The following is a 26,279-nucleotide window of genomic DNA, read 5'->3' on the forward strand; positions in this document are numbered from 1 at the left end:
AGCAGTGCACCTCCCATAAGCCTAACGTGACAATGTGAAACCATTATGGTGATTGTGGGTGAGGAATAGGAGGACAATAAAGAAAGAATGTAATAGAAATGCCTTTGAAAAATATATTCCTATTGATATTTTGGGAAAAGTCTAATGTTCAAGTTAGCCTATATTGTAAAGCTTAATTAGATACCTTGATCATCTAACAATGACCTATTGTTGCTCTCTATTGATGGAGTGGATGGAGAGGAATTTAGCAGGTGAACTTACTCTTGCAACTTTGGGAATATATGGGTAAAATCCCAAAGAAAATAAAGAAATGGTAAATACCTTGGAAGAACAATACAGTATTCATTACTTTGATTTAATCCAAGATAGAGTCAACTATAATAATTCACAGTACACTAGCCTGGTAATATGACTCAAGGTCCTGTTACTTGTAGAAAGCAAACTATGCAAGGGACATAACAAATACAATGTTTAGTAGAACTAGAAAAATGTCAACACAAACTTTTAAATGTCTAAATATCATGTAATGAATTGAAATTAAAACCATGAATGAAGAATTGAGGGCTTTTATGAATGATACATGAGGCAGGATTTTAAATAGTTGGATGTCACAATCCTTGCTGAAAGCAAGAAAATCCCCTCTGGTCAGAATTCAATTGTTACAGATAATGGTTTTCCGTACTGTATTTTTATACGTGTGTTTGATTTGCACACCAGCATGTCCCAGGAGAAGAGAGTTGGTATCATAGAAATAGAATTTGAATGTACATACAGTATCTATGGTTGACCATTGTTACTACTAGACTGGATGGATGAGAGCTCTACAGTACATGCTTTCAGAAGTCCCCGGAAGCAGAACCTAAAATTAGAAAAACAGTGAAACATTGACACATAGGGTCACCACATTTTAAAATGATCAAAATTATTACTTTTCACACAGACTTTTACACAGCATCTACGTATGAGCTAGCAACAACTTCTTGACTGATTTCTGCTTAACGGGATAGTTCACCCATAGTACAAAATTACATTGGTTTCTTTACCCTGTAAACAGTCTACGGACAAGGTTTGACAGAAATCCATGCTTTGGTTAATTTCCTGGGGATTGTTTTACAAATGCTAACGTTTTAGAATTTGTGGCACGAATCCAATCCAAATCATCCGAAAGTATCTAAAATGTATTGCGAAAATCAACAAAGTCACCTATAGATGATTTGAAGATGATGTGGGAAACATGTTAATATCAGTACCATGACTTGAATAGGATTTGTGCCACAAATGTAAGTACAGTTACCAACATATACAATATCATGATATGTAAACGTCCTGCCACAAACATTTATCTTACCAGCGCAGGTAACTCCTGCATCTTCATGGTGGCCACAGTCATGGTTACCCAGGCCACTGTGGGGACACTGCAGCAAAGAGTCTTCAGAGCCAGAACATGCCAAGTCATCCAAAGAGATGGAGCCACTGCCCTTTCCAAACCTGGCAGATCCAAAGGCCTCTAGTGCTTCTCCACAGCCCAACTCTCTGCACATCACCTGAGCATCCCTCTGATCCCAGCCATCATCACACACTGTACCCCACTGGCCAGAGTCAAACACCTCCACTCTACCAGAGCAGTTGTTGGGACCGTTGACCAGACGCACTCTGGAAATGCCATCTGTAATAAACAGGTAGAACTGTGAAGATGACAGGGTGTGGGACTGTCGTTGAGTTGAAAACTTTGTAGAAAATATACAGATGTAGCATCTTTTTTTTTCAATTTAAAGTTTTATTAAGTTTTCAATCAACCAACCAAACACATTCCACATTCACAGATGTGACAGACTTAAAAAAAATAAAAAAAATAATAATAATAAAAAATAAAAAAATGTTATATATATATATACATATATACATACATACATATACATACATACACACATACACACAAATAATAATTATAACAAAATTTAAAATATAGAACTTGCAGCAGCACTATCAAGGTTCTTATTAGCTATTTCCAGCCTTAGCTGAGATGACGAGCCAATGATTAGTTTTTAGATTTTACAGCACCTTACACAACACGCATCTGCTCACCTCCCCGATCCCCCCATTCACTCTGTCCAATTTGAGATATAGTGGAGTAGTGGAGACCAGAGTCTATCAAACTTGGGCTGTCTCTTGTGGAGGTCATAAGTGAGTTTTTCAAGAGGGAGAAAGTCAACAATCTGGTCAATCCACATTTTAAATGTAGGAGAGGTACTAGAGGCCCACAATAGAAGGATACATTTCTTAGCAAAGTATGTAATGGTCATGAGCAAATTTTCTCTGTCAGGATCAAGAACAAAGTCCTGCTGGGCATTAAGAAGATAGAGACACGGGGTCATATCAAACTGTACATCTAGTATTTTCTGTGCAGCAGTATGTATAGATTGCCAAAATCTGGCAATCTCTCTAGATGTAGCATCTTAATTAGATCACCCTGTTGTAGGATAACATTCCTGCAATGCAGGAAATTTAGAACTTGTAGTGTATTTGAGGTTTAAGACGGCTTCTGAAGTTTGTAATTTCCACTTTGAAATCTCAGACTTGATTTTCCCTTATGAAAAATGTATCAACCCCGACAAAAATGTCCATTAATTCTAATCCACATAACAATTAACATTTCATGCTGATGCAGGATTATTTGCCATTGACCTTAACAAAGCCCACAAGACCAGTGGAAGCAAAATAACCCCATAACATAAAAAATTCACCACCATATATTACAATAAGTATGGGGTTCTATTTTGCTCATGCATTCTCATTTCGAGGCCAAACCCCACCACTGGTGTGCGTGGCCAAAGAGCTCTATTTTTCATGTCATCTGACCATAGCACCGGTTTCAATCCAAGTGCCAATGCCATTTAGCAAACTCCAGGTGTTTACATTTGTTGGATGACATGAAAGTTGAGCTCTTTGGCCACGCACACCAAATTAAATCAAATTAAATTTTATTGGTCACATAAACGTGTTTAGCAGATGTTACTGCGGGTGTAGTGAAATGCTTGTGCTTCTAATTCCGACAGTGCAGCAATATCTAACAAGTAATATGTAACAATTTCACAACAAATACCTAATACACACAAATCTAAGTAAAGGAATTGAATTAAGAATATATAAATATATGGACGAGAAATGTCAGAGCAGCATAGACTAAGATACAGTAGAGAGTATAGAAAACAGTATATACATATGAGATGAGTAATGCAAGATATGTAAACATTATTAAAGTGACTAGTGTTCCATTTATTAAAGTGGCCAACGATTTCAAGTCTGTATGTAGGCAGCAGCCTCTCTGTGCTAGTGATGGCTATTTAACAGTCTGATGGCTTTGAGATAGAAGCTGTTTTTCAGTCTCTCGGTCCCAGCTTTGATGCACCTGTACTGACCTCGCCTTTTGGATGATAGCGGGGTGAACAGGCAGTGGCTCAGGTGGTTGTTACCCTTGATTATCTTTTTGGCCTTCCTGTGACATCGGGTGCTGTAGGTGTCCAGGAGGGCAGGTACTTTGCCCCCGGTGATGCGTTGTGCAGACCGCACTACCCTCTGGAGAGCCTTGTGATTGTGGGCGGTGCAGTTGCCGTACCAGGCGATGATACAGCCCGACAGGATGCTCTCAATTTTGTAAGTTTGTGAGGGTTTTAGGTGACAACCCAATTTTTTTCAGCCTCCTGAGGTTGAGGAGGCGCTGTTGCGCCTTCTTCACCACACTGTCTGTGTGGGTGGACCATTTCAGTTTGTCAGTGATATGTACACAGGAACTTCAAATTTTCCACCTTCTCCTTTGCTGTCCCGTCGATGTGGATAGTGGGGTGCTCCCTCTGCTGTTTCCTGAAGTCCACGATCATATTCTTTGTTTTGTTGACGTTGAGTGAGAGGTTATTTTCCTGACACCACACTCCCAGAGCCCTCACCTCCTCCCTGTAGGCTGTCTCGTCATTGCTCGTAATCAACCATTCTACTGTTGTGTCGTCTGCAAACTTGATGATTGAGTTGGAAGAGTGCATGGCCATGCAGTCATGGGTAAACAGAGAGTACAGGCGGGGGTTGAGCAAGCACCCTTGTGGGGCCTCAGTGTTGAGGATAAGCGAAGTGGAGATGTTGTTTCCTACCTTCACCACCTGGGGACAGCCTGTCAGGAAGTCCAGGACCCAATTGCACAAGGCGGGTTTCAGACCCAGGTCCTCGAGCTTAATGATGAGCTTGGAGGGTACTATGGTGTTGAATGCTGAGCTTCAGTCAATGAACAGCATTCGATTGCATTGTCTGTGGATCTATTGGGCCGGTAGGCAAATTGAAGTAGGTCTAGGATGACAGATAAGGTGGAGGTGATATGATCCTTAACTAGTCTCTCAAAGCACTTCATGATGACAGAAGTGAGTGCTACGGGGTGATAATCATTTAGTTCAGTTACTATTGCATTCTTGGGTACAGGAACAATGGTAGCCATCTTGAAGCATGTGGGGACAGTAGACTGGGATAGGGAGAGATTGAATATGCCCGTAAACACACCAGCCAGCTGCGCATGCTCTGAGGACGTGGCTAGGGATGCCGTCTGGGTCGGCTGCCTTGCGAGGGTTAACAAGTTTAAATGTCTTACTTACGTCGGCCACGGAGAAGGAGAGCCCACACTCCTTGGTAGCTGGCCACGTCGGTGGCACTGTGTTATCCTCAAAGCGGGCAAAGAACGTGTTTAGCTTGTCCGGTACCAAGACGTCGGTGTCCATGACATGGCTGGTTTTCCTTTTGTAGTCTGATTGTCTGTAGACCCTGTCACATACGTCTCATGTCTGAGCCATTGAATTGCGACTCCACTTTGTCTCTATACTGACGTTTTGCCTGTTTGATTGCTTTGCCGAGGGAATTACTACTTTGTTGTGGTTTGCACGTTCAGTTTTGCGCGAATGCTGCCATCTATCCAGTTTCTGGTTAGGGTAGGTTTTAATACTCACAGTGGGTACAACATCTCCTAAACACTTCTTGATGAAATCAGTAACCGTCTCAGTGTACACGTCAATATTGTTCTCGGAAGCTACCCAGAACATATCTCAGTCCGCGTGATCAAAACAATCTTGAAGCGTGAATTCCAATTGGTCAGACCAGCGTTGAATAGTCCTTAGCACAGATACTTCCTGTTTGAGTTTCTACCTATAGGAAGGGAGGAGCAAAATGTATTTGTGGTCAGATTGGCTGAAAGGAGGGCGGGGGTGGGCCTTGTATGCATCCCGGAAGTTGGAATAACAATGGTTGAGTATTTTTCCAGCGCAGGTACTACAGTCGATATGCTGATAGAATTTAGGTAGCCTTTCCCTAAAATTTGCTTTGTTAAATTCCCCAGCTATAATAAATGCAGCCTCAGGATATATGGTTTCCAGTTTGCATAAAGTCCAGTGAAGTTCCTTGAGGGCAGTTGTGGTATCGGCTTGAGGGGGGATAATACGGTCAGCATTTGATTGTGAGGTATTCTAGGTCGGGTGAAAAAAAGGATTTGAGTTCCTGTATGTTAATACAATTACACCATGAGTCGTTAATCATGAAGCATATACCCCCGCCCTTCTTCTTTCCAGAGAGATGTTTATTTCTGTCGGCGCGATGAACTGAGAATCCAGATGGCTGGACCGACTCCGACAGTATATCCCGAGAGAGCCATGTTTCCGTGAAACAGAATATGTTACAATCCCTGATGTCTCTTCAGAAAGCGAGTAATATACTCGGAAGCGGTGGGTGGTGTGCGCTCCTCCTAAGTTGGACTAGAAGACTGCTTCCAGTCCCTCTTTTTCACCGGCGTTGTTTTGGGTCGCTCTCTGGAATCAGTTCAATTGCCCTGGGTGGTGTGAACAAATGATCCGCTTCGGGAAAGTCGTATTCCTGGTTGTAATGCTGGTAGTGCTGGTGAGTTACCACCACTCTGATATCCAATAGTTCTTCCCGTATGTAATAATCTACCAGTGGTAGGTTTGGTGTCGAAATGAGAATGCATGAGCAGAAAATAACCCATACAGTACGTACTGTAAAATATGGTGGAGGATCTTTGATATTATGGGGCTATTTTGCGTCTATTGATCCTGGGACCCTTGTTAATTAAGGTCAATGATATCAGAAACTTTACCCAGTACCGGGACATTTTAGCCAAAAACATGGTTGCCTCTGAAGGAGGCTGAAACTTGGCTGCAAGTGGGTCTTCCAGCAAGACAATAACCCAAAGTACACAGCAAAATCCACAAAGAAATTATTAATTGGCCACAAAATCAACATTTTCCATGAAAACATGTGGTTTAAATTGAAGAGGGCAGGGCCTCCTGAGTGGCGCAGTGATCTAAGGCACTACATCACAGTGCTAGAGGTGTCACAACAGACCCGAGTTTGATCCCGGGCTGTATCACAACCCGGCTGTCATAGGGTGGCGCACAATTGGCCCAGCCTCGTCCGGGTAAGGGGAGGGTTTGGCTGGGGGGGCTTTACTTGGCTCATCGCGCTCTTGTGGTGGGCCAGCTGCCTGCAGGCTGACCCCGGTCGTTACTATTTATTTTATACAGTAATTTTTGCTCATCTTTATCAAGGTTGTCAACAATTTTGGAACCCACTGTATGTAACCTTAAAACGTGCTATATAATAAATAAAGCTAACTGCGTTTAAAATTAGCTAAAGGTTGCAGTGGCTGTTTAAAGAAAACTGAAACATGGATTACAGTTCTCCTGGCCAATAAACTACTTTCAGGATCAGGAACCATCTAACAGTTGAATATGGAACTTCCCCTTTAATCTCACCTGAGCAGACAACGCTCGCATCCTCAGGATGCATGTAGTTGTACTGACCTTTCACATCAGCGGGGCAGTCAAAGAGAGATTCCTCTGTTCCAACACAGGCCATGTTGTCCAGAAGAATGGGAATACCATCTCCCATACCAAACCAGGCCCATACGGGGGCATCTATCGCCCACATACAGCGGAGCAGTCTGCAGACCACGTCAGCAGCGCTCACGTCCCAGTTATCATCACACACCGTACCCCACTGCCCCGCATGATACACTTATAATATAGTTGTATGGAATTGATCTTACTGTTTTTAAATGGGTCTTCTTGTTCTTGAATTGAAGGTTATGAAAATATGAACATATGGAGAAGGGATATTGACAATGAGAGTGAGATATTGTGAAAAACAGCTATTAAATTATCCTTAATTCATCTGAACATAAACTATTGTTGTCTACTGTAATTGTAGACTGAGACTTACCCATCATGCAAGTTACACTGGCATCTTCATCATGGCCACAGTCATGGTTTCCTATCCCTCCTGAGCTGCATTCCGGTAAAGATCCCTCACTTCCCATGCACGCCACATCATCCAATAGGATTGAGCCACTCCCCTCACCAAAGTGAGCCTGGTGAGGAGCCTCTGTGGCTGGTCCACAGCTCAGCTCCCTACATACAACTTGGGCATCTAGCAAAGCCCAGTTATCATCACAGACTGTCCCCCAACTCCCATCCTGGTAGACCTCCACCCTGCCAGAGCAGCGGTTGGGGCCATCAACTAGGCGCACTGTCAAGTCAGCTGTTTGAGTTAAGAGGAAGGGAAAGGGAGAAACGTGTAATGGGCACTAACTTTTTGTTTTACAAATACGTATTATGACTCATTTTGCAACTGAAACATAAAGTAAAAAATGTTTTTTTGATTACTCACAATGAGAATCTGAAGGGGATGGACCTGAGAGACGGAGAGAGAGAGAGAGAGAGAGGGAGAGAATATCGTATGGTGTTAAATCTTTCCCCTTCAATTATTGCTGGAGAGACAGACAGCACCTGCCATTGTCTGCCAGCTGAATTACAGGACCCAGGTCAAAGGAGACAGGTAGCCTAGCAGTTAAGAGCTTTGGGCCGGTAACCGAAAGGTCTCTGGTTTGAATCTCCGAGCTGACAAAGTGAGAAATCTGTTCATGTGCCCTTGAGCTAGGCATTTAACCCTAATTGCGCCTGTAAGTCTCTCTGGATAAGAGTGTCTGCTAAATAACTAAAATGTAAATGTAAATCTCTTATTCGGACCTAAAATATACCGACCATAAACAATGCTCAGATTTATGGTGATAAGTGACCACAAACTGCACTGAGGCAAACTGGTTATGTCAGTTAGGGGTTTCTTCTTATGACGTGTGAATCGTCATTTCTTTGCATATAGTGAGGCTTTCTGTAATTGAAACATAAAGTAAAGACCCACTGGGAACACACTGTTTAAATCAACATTGTTTCCAAATCATTACAATGAAACTACGTTGACCAATGTGAAATAGACGTTGAATTGACGTCTGTGCCCAGTGGTAATTCATTTTTAGATGACTCACAACGGAAATCTGAAGGGGATGGACCTGAGAGAGAGAGAGAAAGAGAGAGGGAGGAAAAACATGGTAGCATTACACAAGCCCCTGGTTGGTGTTGGAAGTTTAAATAAGTTGTCTGAGATAATTCAACCATTCACTTACCCGACTGCCCCTGACATATCGCTGCTGCATCCTCAGAATGTCCACAGTTGTGTGACCTCAGTCCATCTGAGCTGCAGCCAAGCAGTGACCCTTCATTCCCAGAACATTGCACATCCTTTAGCCAGATCTCCCCCCTGCCTTGGCCAAAGTGAGCCTGGTCCGGAGCCTCCAGCGCCACCCCACAGCCCAGCGCTCTACACACTACCTTGGCATCCAGCAGGTCCCAGTCATTATCACACACTGTACCCCACTGGCCAGAGTGGAACACCTCTACTCTACCAGAGCAGTTGTTGGGACCATTGACAAGACGCACTGTGAAAATGCTGTTGTTCTCTGTAGGACCTGTAAACAAAGATAACTGTTAACTCCATTTACTAAGTGGTTTGATTAGAAATTAGGTGCATCCCTGTTCACTTTATTAAGTAACAATTGGGTTAACGAACAATACTGAGCTGAGTGCATGTTTCATCAATTTTGCATTGTTTTTCTTTGCGTATACTATAGCTTTATAAACATTGCAAAAAGCAAAGGCAAAATACTGCAAACTTGACCGGTTCCTCTACACTGAAGGAATCATTTTTAAAGGACTTCATTAGTGAATATGGCGCTAGGTTTTTTATACATGATTTTGATCCAGTTAATAAAGTAAGATGCCATAATAGATCGAGCCAATACTGCAAAAAGAGAATAAGACGGTCCACAGGGAGTTCAATGGCTGGATGTCTACAGAAATACCTGTTGTAGAATTTGGTTTTTACAGTGTAACACTAGCCCTATTACCAACATATACAATATAATGATGTATAAACTTCCTGCCACAAACATTTATCTTACCAGCGCAGGTGACTCCTGCATCTTCATGGTGGCCACAGTCATGGTTACCCAGGCCACTGTGGGGACACTGCAGCAAAGAGTCTTCAGAGCCAGAACAGGCCAAGTCATCCAGAGAGATGGAGCCACTGCCCTTTCCAAACCTGGCAGATCCAAAGGCCTCTAGTGCTCCTCCACAGCCCAATTCTCTGCACATCACCTGAGCATCCCTCTGATCCCAGCCATCATCACACACTGTACCCCACTGGCCAGAGTCAAACACCTCCACTCTACCAGAGCAGTTGTTGGGACCGTTGACCAGACGCACTCTGGAAATGCCATCTGTAATAGACAGGTAGAACTGTGAAGATGACAGGGTGTGGGATTGATGTTGAGTTGAAAACTTTGTAGGTGGAAAAGGATCTTAATTTGATCACCCTGTTGTAGGAGAACCTTCCTGCAATGCAGGCAATTTAGAACTTGTCGTTTATTTGAGGTTTAAGAAGGCTTCTGAAGTTTGCAATTTTCACTTTGAAATTTCAGACTTGATTTGCCGTTACGAAATATTTAACAATTTCTACAAAAATGAAAATTAAGTATAATGCACATAATAATTCACATTTCCTATTGCTGCAGGATTATTTGCCATTGACCTTAACAAAGCCCACAAGACCAGTGGAAGCAAAATAACCCCATAACATAAAAAATTCACCACCATATATTACAATAAGTATGGGGTTCTATTCTGCTCATGCATTCTCATTTCGAGGCCAAACCCCACCACTGGTGTGCGTGGCCAAAGAGCTCTATTTTTCATGTCATCTGACCATAGCACCGGTTCCAATCCAAGTGCCAATGCCATTTAGCAAACTCCAGGTGTTTACATTTGTTGGATGACATGAAAGTTGAGCTCTTTGGCCACGCACACCAAATTAAATCAAATTAAATTTTATTGGTCACATAAACGTGTTTAGCAGATGTTACTGCGGGTGTAGTGAAATGCTTGTGCTTCTAATTCCGACAGTGCAGCAATATCTAACAAGTAATATGTAACAATTTCACAACAAATACCTAATACACACAAATCTAAGTAAAGGAATTGAATTAAGAATATATAAATATATGGACGAGAAATGTCAGAGCAGCATAGACTAAGATACAGTAGAGAGTATAGAAAACAGTATATACATATGAGATGAGTAATGCAAGATATGTAAACATTATTAAAGTGACTAGTGTTCCATTTATTAAAGTGGCCAACGATTTCAAGTCTGTATGTAGGCAGCAGCCTCTCTGTGCTAGTGATGGCTATTTAACAGTCTGATGGCTTTGAGATAGAAGCTGTTTTTCAGTCTCTCGGTCCCAGCTTTGATGCACCTGTACTGACCTCGCCTTTTGGATGATAGCGGGGTGAACAGGCAGTGGCTCAGGTGGTTGTTACCCTTGATTATCTTTTTGGCCTTCCTGTGACATCGGGTGCTGTAGGTGTCCAGGAGGGCAGGTACTTTGCCCCCGGTGATGCGTTGTGCAGACCGCACTACCCTCTGGAGAGCCTTGTGATTGTGGGCGGTGCAGTTGCCGTACCAGGCGATGATACAGCCCGACAGGATGCTCTCAATTTTGTAAGTTTGTGAGGGTTTTAGGTGACAACCCAATTTTTTTCAGCCTCCTGAGGTTGAGGAGGCGCTGTTGCGCCTTCTTCACCACACTGTCTGTGTGGGTGGACCATTTCAGTTTGTCAGTGATATGTACACAGGAACTTCAAATTTTCCACCTTCTCCTTTGCTGTCCCGTCGATGTGGATAGTGGGGTGCTCCCTCTGCTGTTTCCTGAAGTCCACGATCATATTCTTTGTTTTGTTGACGTTGAGTGAGAGGTTATTTTCCTGACACCACACTCCCAGAGCCCTCACCTCCTCCCTGTAGGCTGTCTCGTCATTGCTCGTAATCAACCATTCTACTGTTGTGTCGTCTGCAAACTTGATGATTGAGTTGGAAGAGTGCATGGCCATGCAGTCATGGGTAAACAGAGAGTACAGGCGGGGGTTGAGCAAGCACCCTTGTGGGGCCTCAGTGTTGAGGATAAGCGAAGTGGAGATGTTGTTTCCTACCTTCACCACCTGGGGACAGCCTGTCAGGAAGTCCAGGACCCAATTGCACAAGGCGGGTTTCAGACCCAGGTCCTCGAGCTTAATGATGAGCTTGGAGGGTACTATGGTGTTGAATGCTGAGCTTCAGTCAATGAACAGCATTCGATTGCATTGTCTGTGGATCTATTGGGCCGGTAGGCAAATTGAAGTAGGTCTAGGATGACAGATAAGGTGGAGGTGATATGATCCTTAACTAGTCTCTCAAAGCACTTCATGATGACAGAAGTGAGTGCTACGGGGTGATAATCATTTAGTTCAGTTACTATTGCATTCTTGGGTACAGGAACAATGGTAGCCATCTTGAAGCATGTGGGGACAGTAGACTGGGATAGGGAGAGATTGAATATGCCCGTAAACACACCAGCCAGCTGCGCATGCTCTGAGGACGTGGCTAGGGATGCCGTCTGGGTCGGCTGCCTTGCGAGGGTTAACAAGTTTAAATGTCTTACTTACGTCGGCCACGGAGAAGGAGAGCCCACACTCCTTGGTAGCTGGCCACGTCGGTGGCACTGTGTTATCCTCAAAGCGGGCAAAGAACGTGTTTAGCTTGTCCGGTACCAAGACGTCGGTGTCCATGACATGGCTGGTTTTCCTTTTGTAGTCTGATTGTCTGTAGACCCTGTCACATACGTCTCATGTCTGAGCCATTGAATTGCGACTCCACTTTGTCTCTATACTGACGTTTTGCCTGTTTGATTGCTTTGCCGAGGGAATTACTACTTTGTTGTGGTTTGCACGTTCAGTTTTGCGCGAATGCTGCCATCTATCCAGTTTCTGGTTAGGGTAGGTTTTAATACTCACAGTGGGTACAACATCTCCTAAACACTTCTTGATGAAATCAGTAACCGTCTCAGTGTACACGTCAATATTGTTCTCGGAAGCTACCCAGAACATATCTCAGTCCGCGTGATCAAAACAATCTTGAAGCGTGAATTCCAATTGGTCAGACCAGCGTTGAATAGTCCTTAGCACAGATACTTCCTGTTTGAGTTTCTACCTATAGGAAGGGAGGAGCAAAATGTATTTGTGGTCAGATTGGCTGAAAGGAGGGCGGGGGTGGGCCTTGTATGCATCCCGGAAGTTGGAATAACAATGGTTGAGTATTTTTCCAGCGCAGGTACTACAGTCGATATGCTGATAGAATTTAGGTAGCCTTTCCCTAAAATTTGCTTTGTTAAATTCCCCAGCTATAATAAATGCAGCCTCAGGATATATGGTTTCCAGTTTGCATAAAGTCCAGTGAAGTTCCTTGAGGGCAGTTGTGGTATCGGCTTGAGGGGGGATAATACGGTCAGCATTTGATTGTGAGGTATTCTAGGTCGGGTGAAAAAAAGGATTTGAGTTCCTGTATGTTAATACAATTACACCATGAGTCGTTAATCATGAAGCATATACCCCCGCCCTTCTTCTTTCCAGAGAGATGTTTATTTCTGTCGGCGCGATGAACTGAGAATCCAGATGGCTGGACCGACTCCGACAGTATATCCCGAGAGAGCCATGTTTCCGTGAAACAGAATATGTTACAATCCCTGATGTCTCTTCAGAAAGCGAGTAATATACTCGGAAGCGGTGGGTGGTGTGCGCTCCTCCTAAGTTGGACTAGAAGACTGCTTCCAGTCCCTCTTTTTCACCGGCGTTGTTTTGGGTCGCTCTCTGGAATCAGTTCAATTGCCCTGGGTGGTGTGAACAAATGATCCGCTTCGGGAAAGTCGTATTCCTGGTTGTAATGCTGGTAGTGCTGGTGAGTTACCACCACTCTGATATCCAATAGTTCTTCCCGTATGTAATAATCTACCAGTGGTAGGTTTGGTGTCGAAATGAGAATGCATGAGCAGAAAATAACCCATACAGTACGTACTGTAAAATATGGTGGAGGATCTTTGATATTATGGGGCTATTTTGCGTCTATTGATCCTGGGACCCTTGTTAATTAAGGTCAATGATATCAGAAACTTTACCCAGTACCGGGACATTTTAGCCAAAAACATGGTTGCCTCTGAAGGAGGCTGAAACTTGGCTGCAAGTGGGTCTTCCAGCAAGACAATAACCCAAAGTACACAGCAAAATCCACAAAGAAATTATTAATTGGCCACAAAATCAACATTTTCCATGAAAACATGTGGTTTAAATTGAAGAGGGCAGGGCCTCCTGAGTGGCGCAGTGATCTAAGGCACTACATCACAGTGCTAGAGGTGTCACAACAGACCCGAGTTTGATCCCGGGCTGTATCACAACCCGGCTGTCATAGGGTGGCGCACAATTGGCCCAGCCTCGTCCGGGTAAGGGGAGGGTTTGGCTGGGGGGGCTTTACTTGGCTCATCGCGCTCTTGTGGTGGGCCAGCTGCCTGCAGGCTGACCCCGGTCGTTACTATTTATTTTATACAGTAATTTTTGCTCATCTTTATCAAGGTTGTCAACAATTTTGGAACCCACTGTATGTAACCTTAAAACGTGCTATATAATAAATAAAGCTAACTGCGTTTAAAATTAGCTAAAGGTTGCAGTGGCTGTTTAAAGAAAACTGAAACATGGATTACAGTTCTCCTGGCCAATAAACTACTTTCAGGATCAGGAACCATCTAACAGTTGAATATGGAACTTCCCCTTTAATCTCACCTGAGCAGACAACGCTCGCATCCTCAGGATGCATGTAGTTGTACTGACCTTTCACATCAGCGGGGCAGTCAAAGAGAGATTCCTCTGTTCCAACACAGGCCATGTTGTCCAGAAGAATGGGAATACCATCTCCCATACCAAACCAGGCCCATACGGGGGCATCTATCGCCCACATACAGCGGAGCAGTCTGCAGACCACGTCAGCAGCGCTCACGTCCCAGTTATCATCACACACCGTACCCCACTGCCCCGCATGATACACTTATAATATAGTTGTATGGAATTGATCTTACTGTTTTTAAATGGGTCTTCTTGTTCTTGAATTGAAGGTTATGAAAATATGAACATATGGAGAAGGGATATTGACAATGAGAGTGAGATATTGTGAAAAACAGCTATTAAATTATCCTTAATTCATCTGAACATAAACTATTGTTGTCTACTGTAATTGTAGACTGAGACTTACCCATCATGCAAGTTACACTGGCATCTTCATCATGGCCACAGTCATGGTTTCCTATCCCTCCTGAGCTGCATTCCAGTAAAGATCCCTCACTTCCCATGCACGCCACATCATCCAATAGGATTGAGCCACTCCCCTCACCAAAGTGAGCCTGGTGAGGAGCCTCTGTGGCTGGTCCACAGCTCAGCTCCCTACATACAACTTGGGCATCTAGCAAAGCCCAGTTATCATCACAGACTGTCCCCCAACTCCCATCCTGGTAGACCTCCACCCTGCCAGAGCAGCGGTTGGGGCCATCAACTAGGCGCACTGTCAAGTCAGCTGTTTGAGTTAAGAGGAAGGGAAAGGGAGAAACGTGTAATGGGCACTAACTTTTTGTTTTACAAATACGTATTATGACTCATTTTGCAACTGAAACATAAAGTAAAAAATGTTTTTTTGATTACTCACAATGAGAATCTGAAGGGGATGGACCTGAGAGACGGAGAGAGAGAGAGAGAGAGAGGGAGAGAATATCGTATGGTGTTAAATCTTTCCCCTTCAATTATTGCTGGAGAGACAGACAGCACCTGCCATTGTCTGCCAGCTGAATTACAGGACCCAGGTCAAAGGAGACAGGTAGCCTAGCAGTTAAGAGCTTTGGGCCGGTAACCGAAAGGTCTCTGGTTTGAATCTCCGAGCTGACAAAGTGAGAAATCTGTTCATGTGCCCTTGAGCTAGGCATTTAACCCTAATTGCGCCTGTAAGTCTCTCTGGATAAGAGTGTCTGCTAAATAACTAAAATGTAAATGTAAATCTCTTATTCGGACCTAAAATATACCGACCATAAACAATGCTCAGATTTATGGTGATAAGTGACCACAAACTGCACTGAGGCAAACTGGTTATGTCAGTTAGGGGTTTCTTCTTATGACGTGTGAATCGTCATTTCTTTGCATATAGTGAGGCTTTCTGTAATTGAAACATAAAGTAAAGACCCACTGGGAACACACTGTTTAAATCAACATTGTTTCCACATCATTACAATGAAACTACGTTGACCAATGTGAAATAGACGTTGAATTGACGTCTGTGCCCAGTGGTAATTCATTTTTAGATGACTCACAACGGAAATCTGAAGGGGATGGACCTGAGAGAGAGAGAAAGAGAGAGGGAGGAAAAACATGGTAGCATTACACAAGCCCCTGGTTGGTGTTGGAAGTTTAAATAAGTTGTCTGAGATAATTCAACCATTCACTTACCCGACTGCCCCTGACATATCGCTGCTGCATCCTCAGAATGTCCACAGTTGTGTGACCTCAGTCCATCTGAGCTGCAGCCAAGCAGTGACCCTTCATTCCCAGAACATTGCACATCCTTTAGCCAGATCTCCCCCCTGCCTTGGCCAAAGTGAGCCTGGTCCGGAGCCTCCAGCGCCACCCCACAGCCCAGCGCTCTACACACTACCTTGGCATCCAGCAGGTCCCAGTCATTATCACACACTGTACCCCACTGGCCAGAGTGGAACACCTCTACTCTACCAGAGCAGTTGTTGGGACCATTGACAAGACGCACTGTGAAAATGCTGTTGTTCTCTGTAGGACCTGTAAACAAAGATAACTGTTAACTCCATTTACTAAGTGGTTTGATTAGAAATTAGGTGCATCCCTGTTCACTTTATTAAGTAACAATTGGGTTAACGAACAATACTGAGCTGAGTGCATGTTTCATCAATTTTGCATTGTTTTTCTTTGCGTATACTATAGCTTTATAAACATTGCAAAAAGCAAAGGCAAAATACTGCAAACTTGACCGGTTCCTCTACACTGAAGGAATCATTTTTAAAGGACTTCATTAGTGAATATGGCGCTAGGTTTTTTATACATGATTTTGATCCAGTTAATAAAGTAAGATGCCATAATAGATCGAGCCAATACTGCAAAAAGAGAATAAGACGGTCCACAGGGAGTTCAATGGCTGGATGTCTACAGAAATACCTGTTGTAGAATTTGGTTTTTACAGTGTAACACTAGCCCTATTACCAACATATACAATATAATGATGTATAAACTTCCTGCCACAAACATTTATCTTACCAGCGCAGGTGACTCCTGCATCTTCATGGTGGCCACAGTCATGGTTACCCAGGCCACTGTGGGGACACTGCAGCAAAGAGTCTTCAGAGCCAGAACAGGCCAAGTCATCCAGAGAGATGGAGCCACTGCCCTTTCCAAACCTGGCAGATCCAAAGGCCTCTAGTGCTCCTCCACAGCCCAATTCTCTGCACATCACCTGAGCATCCCTCTGATCCCAGCCATCATCACACACTGTACCCCACTGGCCAGAGTCAAACACCTCCACTCTACCAGAGCAGTTGTTGGGACCGTTGACCAGACGCACTCTGGAAATGCCATCTGTAATAGACAGGTAGAACTGTGAAGATGACAGGGTGTGGGATTGATGTTGAGTTGAAAACTTTGTAGGTGGAAAAGGATCTTAATTTGATCACCCTGTTGTAGGAGAACCTTCCTGCAATGCAGGCAATTTAGAACTTGTCGTTTATTTGAGGTTTAAGAAGGCTTCTGAAGTTTGCAATTTTCACTTTGAAATTTCAGACTTGATTTGCCGTTACGAAATATTTAACAATTTCTACAAAAATGAAAATTAAGTATAATGCACATAATAATTCACATTTCCTATTGCTGCAGGATTATTTGCCATTGACCTTAACAAGGGCCCCAAGACCAGTGGAAGCATAATAGCCCCATAACATAAAAAATACACTACCATATTTTACAATAAGTCTGGGCTTCCTTTCCGCTCATGCATTTTCATGTCGACGCCAAACCCCACCACTGATGTGTATGGCCAAAGAGCTCTATTTTCATGTTATCTGACCAAAGCACCGGTTCTAATCCAAGTGCCAATGCCGTTTAGCAAACTCCAGGTGTTAATATTTGTTGTATTACATGAAAGTTGAGCTCTTTGGCCATACACGCCAGTGGTGGGGTTTGGCGTCAAAATGAAAATGCATGAGCAGAAAGGAAGCCCAGACTTATTGTAAAATATGGTAGTGTATTTTTTATGTTATGGGGCTATTTTGCTTCCACTGGTCCTGGGGCCCTTGTTAAGGTCAATGACATCATGAACTTTACCCAATACCAGTACATTTAAGCCAAAAACCTGGTTGCCTCTACCAGGACGCTGAAACTTGGCTGCAAGTGGATCTTCCAGCAAGACAATAATCTCAAACACACATCAAAATCCACAAAGAAATTGTTAATTGGCCACAAAATCAACATTTCAGTCTCCGGATTTGAAAGACATTGGAAACCTGTGGTTTGAATGGAAGAGGGCAGGCCATAAGCTCAGACAAAGGATATCTAGGATCTGGAAGGATTCTGTATCATTACCCATTTTAGAAAAAGGTTCAGTGCTGTTATCCTCGCAAGGTGAAGCATTGAAAGGTATTGAAAACAGGGGTGTCAATAATTTTGACCCCTACCTTTTTGAGAGAAAGAAATATTACTTGTTAAACAAAATCTCTTTCTCTAAGCAATTTTATTAGTATAAATAATATAATTTCCCAATTTTTCTGAGCATACAATTTAGTTCAGTATTTTAATTATTTATCTTATAGTCATTTTTGCTCATCTTTGTCAAGGGTGTCAATAAATTCAGACCCCACAGCATATAACCATGACTGACCTATCACATCAGAGAGGCAGTCAAAGAGAGAGTCCTCTGTTCCAACACAGGCCATGTTTTCTAGCAGAATGGGAATACCACCTCCCATACCAAACCCAGCCCTTCCGGTGCCATCCTAAGGGCTCCCGAGTGGCGCAGCGGTCTAAGTGCCTGGTTCAAACCCAGGCTGTATCACATCGGGCTGTGATTGGGAGTCCCATAGGGCTGCGCACAATTGGCTTAGCGTCGTCCAGGTTTGGCCGAGGTAGGCCGTCATTGTAAATAAGAATTTATTCTTAACTGACTAGCCTAGTTAAATTAAATTTAAAAAATTGCCCACATACAGTGGAGCTGTCAGCAGTGCTCACGTCCCAGTCATCATGACACATGTATAATATAGTTGTATGGAATTGATCTTACCCTTTCTAAATGGGTCTTCTTGTTCTTGAATAGGATGTTATGAAAATAGGAAAATATGGACATTGACAATGAGAGTGAGATATTGTGAAAAACAGGTATTAAATTATCCTTAATTCATCTGAACATAAACTATTTTTGTCTACTGTAATTGTAGACTGAGACTTACCCATCATGCAAGTTACACTGGCATCTTCATCATGGCCACAGTCATGGTTTCCTATCCCTCCTGAGCTGCATTCCAGTAAAGATCCCTCACTTCCCATGCACGCCACATCATCCAATAGGATTGAGCCACTCCCCTCACCAAAGTGAGCCTGGTGAGGAGCCTCTGTGGCTGGTCCACAGCTCAGCTCCCTACATACAACTTGGGCATCTAGCAAAGCCCAGTTATCATCACAGACTGTCCCCCAACTCCCATCCTGGTAGACCTCCACCCTGCCAGAGCAGCGGTTGGGGCCATCAACTAGGCGCACTGTCAAGTCAGCTGTTTGAGTTAAGAGGAAGGGTAAGGAAGGAACGCGTAACGGGCACCGACTTTTTGTTTTACAAATACATATTATGACTTGTTTTGCAACTGAAACAAAGTAAGGAATCATTTTTAGATTACTCACAATGGGAATCTGAATCTGAAGGGTACGTACCTGAGAGAGAGAGAGAGGGAGAGAAAGAGGGAGAGGGAGAGAGACAGAGAAAGAGTATGGTATGGTGTTATGATGGTGCCGACGGAGATGGCAGCATCGCGACTAGTTCTTAGGAAACTCTGCAGCATTTTGTTTGTTTATGTACTATTTTTTACGTTATTAGCTCAGGAATTATTTTGTGTCATTACATACAGCCGGGAAGAACTATTGGATATTAGAGCGGCGGTAACTCACCAGAACTTCCAGCAATACGACCAGGATTACAACTTCCCTGGAGCAGATCCTTTGTTTGCTCTCCCCAGAGTAATTAAGGTACTCAAGGCGGTCTTCTGCACACCTGCCACCACTCCTGAGTATTTTACTCGCTGATGTCCAATCTCTGGATAATAAAGTTGATGAGCTCAAGGCGAGAGTTGCTTTTCAGAGAGACACCAGGGATTGTAACACACTGCTTCACAGATACATGGCTCTCTCGAGACATACTGTCTGACTCTGTAAAGCCAGTTGGGTTCTCAGTACACTGCACCGACAGGAACAAACATCTCTCCGGGAAGCAGCAGGGTGGCGGTATATGTTTCATGACTAACGACTTATGGTGTAACTGTCATAACATACATGAACTCAAGTTCTTCTGTTCACCCGACCTAGAATATCTCACAATCAAATGCTGAAGGTACTATCTCCCGAGAGAATTTTCCTCAATAGTAGCCACAGCGGTCTATATCCCCCCTCAAGCTGATACCACAACGGCCCTCAAAGAATTTCACTGGACTTTATGTAAACTGGAAACCACATATCCTGAGGCTGCATTTACTGTAGCTGGGTATTTTAACAAAGCAAATTTGAGGAAAAGGCTCCTGAAATTCTATCAACATATTGATTGTTGTACTCGCGCTACTAAAACTGTCGACCATTACTATACTACCTTCCAGAATGCATATAAGGCCCTCCCAGGCCCTCCATTCGGCAAATTGGACCACGATTACATCTTTCTCCTACAGGCAGAAACACAAACAGGAAGCACCCGTCGTGAGAAATATTCAACGCTGGTCTGACCAATCGGAATCCACGCTTCATGATTGTTTTGATCACGCGGACTGGGATATGTTCAGAGTAGTGTCAGAAAATAATATCGACACATATAACGATACGGTGAATGAGTTTATCAGGAAGTGCATAGGAGATGTTGTACCCACTGTGACTACTAAAACCTACCCCAACCAGAAACTGGATAGAAGGGAGCAAAGAACCGCATTTAACCATGGCAAGGTGACTGGGAATGTGGCAGAATACAAAACAGCGTAGTTATTCCCTCCGCAAAGCAATCAAGCAGGCTAAACGTCGGTATAGGGACAAAGTTGAGTCCCAGTTCAACGTCTCACACACAAGACGTATGTGGCAGGGTCTACAGACAATCACGGATTATAAAGGAAAACCAGGAACACCGACGTCTTGTTTCCGGACAGGCTGAACACCTTCTTCGATTCTTTGAGGATAATACAGTGACACCAATGCGGCCTGCTATCAAGGACTGTGGGCTCTCCTGCTCCATGACCGAAATGAGTAGGACATTTAAACATGTTAACCCTCGCAAGGCTGCCGGCCCAGATGGTATCCCTAGCCGCGTCCTCAGAGCATGCGCAGGCCAGCTGGCTCTCCCTATCCCAGTCTGTTGTCCCTACATGCTTTAAGATGGCCACCATTGTCCCTGCACCTAAGAAAGCAAAGGTAATTGAACTAAATAACTATAGCCCCGTAGCACTTACCTCTGTAATCATGAAGTGCCTTGAGATACTAGTCAAAGATCATATCACCTCCACCTTACCTGCTACCCTAGACCCACTTCAATTTGCTTACCGCCCCAATAGATTGACAGACAATGCAATCGCCACCACACTGCACACTGTCCTGTCCCATCGGGACAAGAGGCATACCTATGTAAGAATTCTGTTCATTGACTATAGCTCAGCATTCAACACTATATTACCCTCCAAACTCATCATCAAGCTCGAGGCCCTGGGTCTGAACCCCACCCTGTGCAACTGGGTCCTGGACTTCCTGACGGGTCGCCACCAGGTGGTGAATGTAGGAAACAACATCTCCTCTTCACTGATCCTCAACACTGGGGCCCCATAAAGGTGCGTGCTCAGCCCCCTCCTGTACTCCCTGTTCACCCATGACTGCGTGGCCATGCACTCCTCCAACTCAATCATCAAGTTTGCAGATGACACAACAGTAGTAGGCTTGACTACTAACAACGATGAGACAGCCTACAGGGAGGAGGTGAGGGCTCTGGGAGTGTGGTGCCAGGAAAAAAAACTCTCACTCAACGTCAACAAAACTAAGGAGATGATCGTGAACTTCAGGAAACAGCAGAGGGAGCACCCCCCTATCCACATCAACGGGACCGCACTGGAGAAGGTGGAAAGTTTCAAGTTCCTCGGCGTACACATCACTGACAAACTGAAATGGTCCACCCACACAGACAGTGTGGTGAAGATCGCACTGGACCCCACTGGAGAAGGTGGAAAGTTTCAAGTTCCTCGGCGTACACATCACTGACAAACGGAAATGGTCCACCCACACAGACAGTGTGGTGAAGAAGGCGCAACAACGTCTCTTCAACCTCAGGAGGCTAAAGAAATTTGGCTTAACACCTAAAACCCTCACAAACTTTTACAGATGCACAATTGAGAGCATTCTGTTGGGCTGTATCACCGCCTGGTTGGGCAACGGCACGGCCCACAACCGCAAAGCTCTCCAGAGGGTGGTGCGGTCTGTCCAACGCATTACCGGGAGAAAACTTCCCGCCCTCCTGAACACCTACAGCACCGATGCCATAGGAAGGCCAAAAAGATCATCAAGGACATCAACCACCCGAGCCACTGCTTGTTCACATGATGCTGCCACCCCCGTCCTTCACGGTTGGGATGGTGTTTTTCGGCTTGCAAGCCTCCCCCTTTTTCCTCCAAACATAACGATGGTTATTATGGCCAAGCAGTTATATTTTTGATTCATCAGACCAGAGGACATTTCTCCAAAAAGTACGATCTGTATCCCCATGTGCAGTTGCAAACCGTAGTCTGGCTTTTTTTATGGCGGTTTTGGAGCAGTGGCTTCTTCCTTGCTGAGCGGCCTGCTAAACACATGTATGTGAACAATAAATTTGATTTTAATCTTTCCTCTTCAACTACTGCTGGAGAGACAGACATCACCTACCATTGTCAAAGGTCAAAGGCGGTAGGTAGCCAAGCGGGTAATAGCGTTGGTGGTTCGCATTCCTGAGTTGACTAGGTGAAAAATCTGTCGATATGCCCTTGCGGTAAAGGGTTTCTTCTCATGACGTGTGAATATACAGGATATCTGATGTGACCATAATTTCTTTGCAAATAGTGAGGTTTTCTGCAATTGAAACATAAAATAAAGACCCACTGGGAACACTGTTTAAATCAACATTGTTTCCACATCATTACAATGAAATTACGTTAAACCAACGTGGAATAGACATTGAATTGATGTCTGTGCCCATTGGGGAATAATTTTTAAATTACTCACAATGGAAATCTGAAGGGGATGGACCTGAGAGAGAAAGAGGGAGAGAGGGAGAGAGAAAGAGAGGGAGAGAGCAGGAGAGAGAGAGAAAGAGGGAGGGAGAGAAAGAGACAGAGAGAGAGAGGGAGGGAGAGAGAGAGAGAGAGGGGAGAAATGGTAGCATTACACAAGCCCCTGGCTGGTGTTGGTAGTTTAGATAAATCTTTTGAGAAAATTCAACCACACACTTACCTGACTGCCACTCACATATCGCTGCTGCATCTTCAGAATGTCCACAGTTGTGTGACCCCAGTCCATTTGAGCTGCAGCCAAGCAGCGCCTCTTCATTCCCAGAACATTCCACATCATCTAGCCAGATCTCCCCCCTGCCTTGGCCAAAGTGAGCCTGGTCCGGGGCCTCCAGCGCCACCCCACAGCCCAGCGCTCTACACACTACCTTGGCATCCAGAAGGTCCCAGTCATCATCACACACTGTACCCCACTGGCCTGCATAATACACCTCCACCCTGCCAGAGCAGTTGTTTGGGCCATCCACTAAACGTACTCCTCCAGCACTGACTGTGGAGGCTGGAAAATAATTGTTTTGTTAAGTCCCACATTAAGTGACTGGGTATTTATATGATAGTCACATATATAGGAACTACAGTGTATGATTGCCATCATGGAACTACAGTGGCTTGGTGAAAGTATTCACCTCCCTTGGCATTTTTCCTATTTTGTTGCCCTGGAATTAAAATAGATTTTTTGGGGGTTTGTATCATTTGATTTACACAACATGCCTACCACTTCGAAGATGCAAAATATTATTTATTGTGAAACAAACAAGAAATAAGACAAAAAAACAGAAAACCTGAGCGCGCATAACTATTCACCCCCCAAAGTCAATACTTTGTAGAGCCACCTATTGCAGCAATTACAGTTGCAAGTCTCTTGGGGTATGTCTCTACATGCTTGGCACATCTAGCCACTGGGAATGTTGCCCATTCTTCAAGGCAAAACTGCTTCAGCTCCTTCAAGTTGGATGGGTTCTGCTGGTGTACAGCAATCTTTAAGTCACACCACAGATTCTCAATTTGATTGAGGTCTGGGCTTTGACTAGTCCATTCCAAGACATTTAAATGCTTCCCCTTAAACCACTCGAGTGTTGCTTTAGCAGTATGCTTAACGCCCTTGTCCTGCTGGAAGGTGAACCTCCGTCCCAGTCTCAAATCTCTTGAAGACTGAAACAGGTTTCCCTCAAGAATTTCCCTGTATTTAGTATCATCATTCCTTCAATTCTGACCAGTTTCCCCACAGCATGATGCTGCCACCACCATGCTTTACTGTGAGGATGGTGTTCTCGGGGTGATGAGAGGTGTTGGGTTTGAGCCAGACAATGTGTTTTCCTTTATGGCCAAAAAGCTCAAATTTAGTCTAATTTAACCAGAGTACCTTCTTCCATATGTTTGGGAAGTCTCCCACATGCCTTTTTGCAAACACCAAATGGGTTTGCTTATTTTTTTCTTTAAGCAATGGCTTTTTTCTGGCCACTCTTCCGTAAAGCCCAGCTCTGTGGAGTGTACGGCTTAAAGTGGTCCTATGGACAGATACTCCAATCTCCGCTGTGGAGTATCTTTGGTCTCTTTGTTGCCTCTCTGATTAATGCTTTCCTTGCCTGGTCCGTGAGTTTTGGTGGGCGGCCCTCTCTTGTCAGGTTTGTTGTGGTGCCATATTCTTTCCATTTTTAAATAATGGATTTAATGGTGCTCCGTGGGATATTCAAAGTTTCTGATATTTTTTTATAACCCAACCCTGATCTGTACTTCTCCACAACTTTGACCCTGACCTGTTTGGAGAGCTCATTGGTCTTCATGGTGCCGCTTGCTTGGTGGTGCCCTTTGCTTAGTGGTGTTGCAGACTCTGGTGCCTTTCAGAACTGGTGTATATATACTGAGATCATGTGACAGATCATGTGACACTTAGATTGCACACAGGTGGACTTTATTTAACTAATTATGTCACTTCTGAAGGTAATTGGTTGCACCAGATCTTATTAGGGGCTTCATAGCAAAGGGGTTGAATATATATGCGCGCACCACTTTTTCGTTTAGAAGTTATTTTTTTCATTTCACTTCACCAATTTGGACTATTTTGTGTATGTCCATTGCATGAAATCCAAATAAAAATCCATTTAAATTACCGGTTGTAATGCAACAAAATAGGAAAAATGCCAAGGTGGGTGAATACTTTTGCAAGGCACTGTACATTTGATTTTGTATTTTTATTAAGATTAAGATTAAACTTAATAACAGAATTAATTACAAGTCTGCTTCACTATACTTACTTCTATCTAGAACTCGAGATGCTCCTTCATTGGTGCAAACAACTACTTGAGTGGAAAATAATGATAAACATACAATGAGGTAAAGATGTTATATTGTATTGCCATGTCAAAAGTCCTCTGTCTGTGTGAGTTGATAAGAGATGGACACGGACGTGTTTCAGTTCTCATTTGCTTTTAGTTAACAGATTAATTGGAAAGCAAAGTAGATCAGGATATTAGTAGTCATATACCTCACAGTGCTGTTTCTGAACTTTCGTAAAGCAATAGAATATACAATGGAAATGTTAGTGAGTAGAGTCACTATTGTGGATTAACCCAATAATATTAAATCAATTATTATTTTCTGAGAACCAATGCACAAAACTACAACATGAAATCTTAGAGCCCTGTGTATACATGTAGTACACAAAATATGAATTGTACATTAAGTATTTTGTGAAACACACTATTTGCTCATATGGGACAAACACATTCATAAATAGTTAACATAAATATTCATAAATGGTATTGTTAAAATACAATTTGCTCACCTGCAATCACAAATGCTAGATACCACTTGCGCTTGGGTGTAAGAGTCATGATCAACGTTGAGAATGAGTGTATTGTCATGTATGAACCTTTTTATAGACAGATTATGTTACCTTTTGTTGTGTGTCACCTGATTCCTACAAAGAAAAAAACTGATATCTAACAAAAGGTGGCATTTATTTATCACTGAATACACGTTATATAACACCCGTGAAGATTACTATTTGAAGAAACCACATGAAGGCATCTTCTCTGGGAATAAGACTAGCACACTGTTTATCAAAACAGAATACAAGCTTTGGAAAAAATTATGAATTTAATTGGGAAACGGTTGTTTCAGAGCCAAATGAGTATGTTCAAGGTGCTTTCCTCTTCCCACTTTCAATTCCTTGAGGGGTAGGCCTGTTTCATGATAGATAGTGGGGTGGGGTCAATATCTCAACGGGTTACACCTTAAAAGGAAACTCCCTTTTCACTAAGGACCCAATTCTAAATTAGGATTCATGCACATGCATTATGTAAATGAGAGAATAAAGCAGGGGGAAAAGATTTTAAAAATAAATAATTATGCCACCCGCAATAACTCAGTTCAAGCCCGTCATAAAAAG

At 43.5% G+C, this 26,279-nt stretch overlaps 1 protein-coding gene across 1 annotated transcript; it reads right to left on the reverse strand.

The window, feature by feature from the left end:
- Positions 1-836: 836 nt before the first annotated feature.
- Positions 837-25,722, reverse strand: LOC139541848 (scavenger receptor cysteine-rich domain-containing protein DMBT1-like). Its single transcript, XM_071346748.1, has 16 exons — positions 25,674-25,722; positions 23,052-23,387; positions 21,987-22,091; positions 18,794-19,111; positions 16,617-16,934; positions 15,783-16,124; positions 14,545-14,862; positions 14,079-14,339; positions 11,226-11,524; positions 9,323-9,674; positions 8,504-8,815; positions 7,280-7,581; positions 6,798-7,041; positions 3,945-4,243; positions 1,349-1,763; positions 837-859 (listed from the first exon to the last, which is right to left on the reverse strand). Exons 1-16 carry the CDS (start codon positions 25,720-25,722, stop codon positions 837-839), a joined length of 4,293 nt encoding a protein of 1,430 aa, XP_071202849.1.
- Between the last annotated feature and the right edge of the window lie 557 nt (positions 25,723-26,279).

This window comes from Salvelinus alpinus, chromosome 17 (genome assembly GCF_045679555.1).
Source record: "Salvelinus alpinus chromosome 17, SLU_Salpinus.1, whole genome shotgun sequence".
Lineage (NCBI taxonomy): Eukaryota > Metazoa > Chordata > Actinopteri > Salmoniformes > Salmonidae > Salvelinus > Salvelinus alpinus.

Excerpts from the sequence above, each read along its gene's own strand:
- LOC139541848 (XM_071346748.1), bottom strand. The coding sequence starts at position 25,722 with ATGACTCTTACACCCAAGCGCAAGTGGTATCTAGCATTTGTGATTGCA. Across the intron at positions 16,935-18,793 it reads CAGTGTAACTTGCATGATGG|ATGGCATTTCCAGAGTGCGT; the intron begins GTAAGTCTCAGT and ends TGTCTATTACAG. Across the intron at positions 14,340-14,544 it reads CAGTGTAACTTGCATGATGG|TGTATCATGCGGGGCAGTGG; the intron begins GTAAGTCTCAGT and ends CTATATTATAAG.